The sequence below is a fragment of the Macaca fascicularis genome, chromosome 4 (genome assembly GCF_037993035.2).
Source record: "Macaca fascicularis isolate 582-1 chromosome 4, T2T-MFA8v1.1".
NCBI lineage: Eukaryota > Metazoa > Chordata > Mammalia > Primates > Cercopithecidae > Macaca > Macaca fascicularis.
Genome location: NC_088378.1, coordinates 157796764 through 157804313, shown reverse-complemented (window position 1 = coordinate 157804313; position 7550 = coordinate 157796764). Strand labels below are relative to the sequence as shown.

Sequence of the window (7550 nt, the reverse complement as noted above, 5' to 3'; positions counted from 1 at the left end):
GTCAAGTTTCTTTCTGAGTTTCAGTTCTTCGTTTATAGAAAGAGGATAGTAATGCACACTGTACACAGACTGCAGAAGACTAAAAATAGACCAGTATAAAAACTATTAAAAATTTTGAAAAATTCAAAATAAGATAGACCCTATTCCCAAACTATTTTCTGGAACAACAGCTGTATGGGATATTAATAGGGGTTACCAAAAAAGAAGTTTCCACACTCAAATAAAAATGGGAAATGCTGGCCGGTCGCAGTAGCTCACTCTTGTAATCCCAGCACTTTGGGAGACCAAGGTGGGTGGATCACCTGAGGTTAGGAGTTTGAGGTCAGCCTGGCCAATATGGAGAAACCCCGTCTCTACTAAAAATACAAAAACATTAGCCAGGCATGGTGGCAGGTGACTGTAATGCCAGCTATTTAGGAGGATGAGGCAGGAGAATCGATTGAACCCGGGAGGTGCAGGTTGCAGTGAGCCAGATCACGCCAGTGCACTCCAGCCTGGGCAAAAGAGTGAGACTCTGTTTCAAAAAATAAAAAGGGGGGCTAGGTGCGGTGGCTCATGCCTATAATCGCAGCACTTTGGGAGGCCAAGGCGGGTGAATCACTTGAGGTCAGGAGTTCGAGACCAGCCTGACCAACATGGAGAAACCCATCTCTACTAAAAATACGAAACTAGCTGGACATGGTGGCACATGCCTGTAATCCCAGCTACTTGGGAGGCTGAGGCAGAAGAATTGCTTGAACTCAGGAGGCAGAGGCTGCAGTAAGCCGAGATCGCGCCACTGCACTCCAGCCTGGGGATGACAAGAGCAAAACTCTGTCTCAAAAAAAAAAAAAACAGGAAATGCTAGGTCACAAGGAGGTCTCATATACCATTGGTTGACATAGAAATATATGCAAATTTGCAATAACTTCCAACATTTTAAATGCACATCTCCTTTGACATGGCAATCCTGCTAATGAGATGAAGGAGAGACACTAAATGAATTTCTTTCTTTCTTTCTTTCTTTTTTTTTTTTTGAGGTGGAGTCTCGCTCTGTCGCCCAGGTTAGAGTACAGTGGTGCGATCTCAGCTCACTGCAACCTCCGCCTTCCAGGTTCAAGTGATTCTCCTGCCTCACCCTCCCAAGTAGCTGGGATTACAGGCATGGGCCACCACAGCTGGCTAATTTTTGTATTTTTAGTAGAGACGGGGTTTTGCCATGTTGGTCAGGCTGGTCTCAAACTCCTCACCTCGTGATGCGCTCACCTCGGGCTCCCAAAGTGCTGGGATTATAGGCGTGAGCCACCGCATCCAGCCTCTAAATGGATTTCTTATTGTAGGACTTTTTCAAGACAAGAATGTGATATGTAGCATCTCCCAAACATATTTAAACCCAGGTTCCTCTTCTTACGAGACATCTCATAGGACTAGAGTTCCAAGGAAGACATTTGGAAACACTCAATGAGACCGTGCGTGAGAGAGCTCCTGGCACAGATGGTTTACCAGAAGACTTTCTATTTTCTTCTGCTGTGGCCTCAGACCTCTTATCCCATCATCACCATCTGTTCCTTACGACCAAAGTCTCTCTCGTCCTTGCCCTGCTACACAATCAGATACATTTCAGCAACTCCCCTCTGCCCCGCTTTCTCTGAAGTATAGATTTCCTTAGGAGTTTCCTAAAGATCTTTATGGCTCATAGTCATGAGGAATGAAGAACAAAAATGTTTTCTTCTCCAATGTCCTTCTCTTTATTCGTTTTGTCTCTATAAGAAATGGCAAGGTCAAACAGATATAAGAGGTGAGCCTGGGTATGTGAAAGACCCCAGCTAAAATGCACTAAATTTCAAAGAAAAATTAGATATTATGCCAGACACGGTGGCTCACACCTGTAATCCCAGCACTTTGGGAGGCTGAGTCAGGCAGATCACCTGAGGTCAGGAGTTGGAGACAACCTGACCAACATGGAGAAACACCGTCTCTACTAAAAGTACAAAATTAGCTGGGCGTGGTGGCACAAGCTTGTAATCCCAGCTAGTCAGGAGGCTGAGGCAGGAGAATCCCTTGAATAGGAAGGTGGGAATCGCTACAAAGAGGACCTTGTATGCTGTAAACAGTGGAGGACTGGTAACCGGATGCTACCTACACAAGTGAGGTCTGAAATTAATCCCTACATGAATAAACAAACTAACTGGATGTACATTGAGTATAAGTCAGTAAGTCATAGTGACTGCCTTGAGAATTAAAAACAGAGATCAGCCAGGCGGGGTGGCTCAAGCCGGCCACTGCACTCCAGCCTGGGTGACAGAGCGAGACTCTGTCTCAAAAAAAAAAAAAAAGTAGAGAGAGATCTTGGCAAGAAGCAGGCCCAGTTGAGTAAGGCTATCTTGTTTGATGAAGTGAGCTGTTCGCATGTCACAGCGACAGTATGAGAGTCTAAGAAATTCCTAGTGAAAGGCCGGGCGCTGTGGCTCAAGCCTGTAATCCCAGCACTTTGGGAGGCCGAGACGGGCGGATCACGAGGTCAGGAGATCGAGACCATCCTGGCTAACACAGTGAAACCCCATCTCTACTAAAAAAATACAAAAAAACTAGCCGGGCGTGGTGGCGGGCGCCTGTAGTCCCAGCTACTCGGGAAGCTGAGGCAGGAGAATGGCGTGAACCCGGAAGGCGGAGCTTGCAGTGAGCTGAGATCCGGCCACTGCACTCCAGCCTGGGCGTTACAGGTGTGAGCCACCGCGCCAGCCAAAGGTGTGGGTTTCTTATAAAGTCTCAAAAGAAAAAAAAGAAATTCCTAGTGAAGACTGGGCACGGTAGCTCACGCCTGTAATCCTAGCACTTTGGGAGGCCGAGGCAGGCAGATTGCCTGAGCTCAGGAGTTCTAGACCAGCCTAGGCAACATGGTGAAACCCCGTGTCTACTAAAAAAAAAAAAAAAAAAAGAGCCGGGCATAGTGGTGGGCGCCTGTAGTCCCAGCTACTTGAGAGGCTGAGGGAGGAGAACTGCTTGAACCTGGGAGGCAGAAGTTGCAGTGAGCCTAGATCGAGCCACTGCACTCCAGCCTGGCTACAGAGTGAGACTCCGTCTCAAAAAAAAAAAAAAAAAAAAAAAATCGAAATTCCTAGTGAAATAGATAGCTTTTGCTCTGCTGGGCAGTTTCTATGCCTTCTCATAGGTACTGAATCCCAGCAGGCAGCTGGGGGAAGATGATTCTTCTAATAGCATTTGTCAATAGATCTGTATCCTATTCTAATCTACACAAACAGGCGTGTGCGTGTGTGTGTGTATATATTTTTTATTTTATTTTTTAGAGAGGGGGTATTGCTTTGCTACCCTGGCAGGTCTCAAACTCCAGGCTTCAAGCAATTATCCCTCCTCTACCTCCCAAAGTGCTGGGGTTACAGGTGTGAGCTGACTCTAGAGTCTCTGAAATTCCTTGAATACAAAGCACAATGGAGGCACAAATTGTTGTTATTATTAAGATAGACCGGCTGGGCGCAGTGGCTCACGTCTGTAATCCCAGCACTTTGGGAGGCCGAGGCGGGCAGATCGCAAGATCAAGAGATCGACATCATCCTGGCCAACATGGTGAAATCCTCTTTACTAAAAATACAAAAATTAGCTGGGCATGGTGGCGCGCACCTGTAGTCCCAGCTTCTAAGGAGGCTGAGGCATGAGAATCACTTGAACCCAGGAGGTGGAGGTTGCAGTGAGCCGAGATCACACCACTGCACTCCAGCCTGGCGACAGAGCAAGACTCCATCTCAAAAAAAAAAAAAAAAAAAAAGAGATACAAAGGAGGAAAAGAAAGGGTAACTGTATGCACAGTTGAAAGATCAATTTTATAGAGGACTCCAAATCACCATAATTAATGATTGTGGGGTGTCTTATATACCACCACGGAATGCCACAAGACATTATTACAGTTTGAATGTGTTCCCCATTCATGTGTTGGAAACTTAATCCCCTCTACAACAGGGTTAAAACGTAAGACCTGCCGGGCGCGATGGCTCACGCCTGTAATCCCGGCACTTTGGGAGGCCGAGGCAGGCGGATCACAAGGTCAGGAGATCGAGACCACGGTGAAACCCCGTCTCTACTAAAAATACAAAAAATTAGCCGAGCGCGGTTGTGGGCGCCTGTAGTCCCAGCTACTCGGGAGGCTGAGGCAGGAGAATGGCGTGAACCCGGGAGGCGGAGCTTGCAGTGAGCCGAGATCGCGCCACTGCACTCCAGCCTGGGCGACAGAGCGAGACTCCGTCTCAAAAAAAAAAAAAAAACGTAAGACCTTTCAGAAGTAATTGGGCCGTGAAAACAAGGTCTTGGGCCGGGCGCGGTGGCTCAAGCCTGTAATCCCAGCACTTTGGGAGGCCGAGACGGGCGGATCACGAGGTCAGGAGATCGAGACCATCCTGGCTGACACAGTGAAACCCCGTCTCTACTAAAAAATACAAAAAAACTAGCCGGGCGAGGTGGCGGGCGCCTGTAGTCCCAGCCACTCGGGAGGCTGAGGCAGGAGAATGGCGTGAACCCGGGAGGCGGAGCTTGCAGTGAGCCAAGATCACGCCACTGCACTCCAGCCTGGGCGGCAGAGCGAGACTCTGTCTCAAAAAAAAAAAAAAAAAAAGAAAGAAAACAAGGTCTTGGTGAGGTGCCGCCATTTCATCCGTCCTCGGTCTCTGCGCCTTTCGCAGAGCTTCCAGCCTCACTATGTTGGGCCAGAGCATCCGGAGGTTCGCAACCTCTGTGGTCCGCAGGAGCCACTATGAGGAGGGCCCTGGGAAGAATTTGCCATTTTCAGTGGAAAACAAGTGGGCGTTACTAGTTAAGATGTGTTTGTATTTTGGATCTACATTTGCTGCACCCTTCCTTATAGTAAGACACCGACTGCTTAAATCATAAGGATATTTCAGTTCATCCATTTAACAGATATGAAGAGCATTTTAAGAGATACAGCCTCTGGAAATGGATCAAACTCTAACTCATGACATACTAGATATGTTTGTCAATAAACTTATGACATGAAAAAAAAAAGAAGTAATTGGGCCATGAAGGCTCCATCCTCATGAATGGATTAACACTGTTATCTTGGGAATGGGATGAGTTTCCTTTTTGAGACAGGGTCTCGCTCTGTTGCCCAGGCTGGAGTACAGTGGTGTGATATCTGCTCACTGCAACCTCCACCTCCTGGGCTCAAGTGATCCTCCTGCCTCAGCCTCCCAAATAGCTGGAATTACAGGCATGTGCTACCATGCCTGGCTAATTTTTGCATTTTCAGTAAAAAAGAGGTTTCGCCATGATACCCAGGCATCTCAGACTCCTGACCTCAAGTGATCCGCATCCTCAGCCTCCCAAAGTGCTGGCGTTACAGTTGTGAGCCACCACGCCAGCCAAAGGTGTGGGTTTCTTATAAAATGATGAATTCAGCCTCCTTTTGCTGTCTCCTCCTCATTTGCCCCTCTGCCCTCCACCGTGGAATAACACAGCAAGAAAGGTCTCATGAGGTGCCAGCCTCATGATCTTGGACTTCCCAGTCTCCAGAACTGTGAGCCCATAAATTTAGTTTTTTGGGGTGTTTTTGTTTTTTTTGTTTTTTTTTTTTTTTTTGAGATAGAGTCTTGCTCTGTCACCCAGGCTGGAGGGCAGTAGCAAAATCTCACTGCAGCCTCTGCCTCCTGGGTTCAAGCAATTCTCATGCCGCAGCCTCCTGAGCAGATGGGACTACAGGCACATGACACCATGCTTGGCCAATTTTTGTATTTTTAGTAGAGACAGGGTTTCACCATGTTGGCCAGGCTAGTCTTGAACTCCTGGCTTCAAGTGATCCACCTGCCCTCCCAAAGTGCTGGCATTACAGGCATGAGCCACTGCACCTGGCCCAAATTTCTGTTTCTTATAGATCACCCAGTCTATGGTATTGTGTTATAGTAGCACTAAATGGACTAAGACAGTGATGAAGAATGTGTACAATCTTAAAAGCACATGTAAACTTTGACACACACAGTAGAAAGGAAAAGTTACATTGAGTACAATGTCTCACACCTATAATCCCAGCAGTTTGGAGGCTGAGGTGGGAGGCTCCCTTGAGCCCAGGAGTTTGAGGCTGCAATGAGCTATGATTGCATCACTGCACTCCACCCTGGGTGACAAAGTGAGACCTCATCTCTAGTTATTTTTTTTTTTTTTTGAGAGAGAGGGTTTCGCTCTTATTGCCCAGATTGAAGTACAATGGAGGGATCTCGGCTCACTGCAACCTCCGCCTCCCTGGTTCAAGCGATTCTCCTGCCTCAGCCTCCCGCGTAGCTGGGATTACAGGCACATGCCACCACGCCTATCTAATTTTGTATTTTTAGTAGAGATGGGGTTTCACCATGTTGGTCAGGCTGGTCTCAAACTCCTGACCTCAGGTGATCTGCCCACTTCAGCCTCCCAAAGTGCTGGGATTACAGGCATGAGCCACTGTGCCCAGCCTCGAGACCTCATCTCTAAAAACAAAACAAAACAAAAAAGGAAATATAGTTTGGCCAAGACAGGTAAATTTAAAAGTCAATATATTTGTTTCAGTAAAATATAATCAGGAAGATAAATCTTTAACAAGCAATTTATAACCTGTGTCCAAAGCCAAAGATAATTTTAAATTATTCATTGATTTAAATTATGAAAAGAAAGGTATCCTACTTGTTACTCTAAATAATTGAGAGTTAACTAGAAATTTAAAGATTTTTTACGAATAGAGGAATGAGTTCCTAAATTCTTGAAAATTTGATTTATGATAACTTTCCTTTCATTAAGTGTAATTAAAGTAATGAGATTTAAAAAACTGACAAATGGAAACAAAAACTAATAACATGAAGAACTAAGATTTGAATGTGTTTGTGCATAAGTGAAAGTCATGTTTTTTTAATTAAGGATGAATCTAAGAAATACAATTGCAATTGAAAACTCAATGCATACTTCTCCAGAACCTGCTCGGTCTTATTAAAAACAGCCAACTTTTTTTTCTACTAACCTTTTAATCTGAGTTCCTCTTCTTCTTTACTGAAAGATAACATCTACTCTTTGAAATCACCTCTACTGGCTAAAATTAATGAATTGAGGGGAAGGGGACCCTTGACAATTCTGCCTCCAGCCATGGCAGATTAATTTGTAACATACCAACACAGTCTCTCCAGGAATATATGAACAAAACGGAGACGGGGGAAATCGTTTGTTGGGTGTCATCAGAGTGGTACCAAGGCATCGAGGACCTGAAGGGGCAAGATTCCACAGAGAAGGGAATCTTAGATGTGAGCCTGATATTAGTCATCGGTAGCAGTTTTGTTTTTTTTTGGGGGGGAGGGGCGGGGGCAGGGGGGTGGGTTGTGGGGAGGTGGGGGAGACAGGGTCTCTCTTGTGTTGCCCAGACTGGAGTGCAGTGGTGCAATCATGGCTCACTGCAGCCTTGACTTCTATAGCTCAGGCAATCCTCCCACCTGTGCCCCTGGAGTAGTAGAACTACAGGTACACGCCACCACATCCAGCTAATTTTTAAATTTTTTTGTAGAGACAGGGTCTCACTATGTTGCCCAGGCTGG

At 46.1% G+C, this 7550-nt stretch overlaps 1 protein-coding gene across 1 annotated transcript; it reads left to right on the top strand.

The window, feature by feature from the left end:
* The first annotated feature begins 4017 nt into the window (after positions 1-4017).
* Positions 4018-4878, top strand: LOC123572831 (cytochrome c oxidase subunit 7C, mitochondrial-like). The gene has a single exon (XM_045390406.3). It carries the CDS (start codon positions 4687-4689, stop codon positions 4876-4878), a length of 192 nt encoding a protein of 63 aa, XP_045246341.2. The 5' UTR covers positions 4018-4686.
* The last annotated feature ends 2672 nt before the right edge of the window (positions 4879-7550 follow it).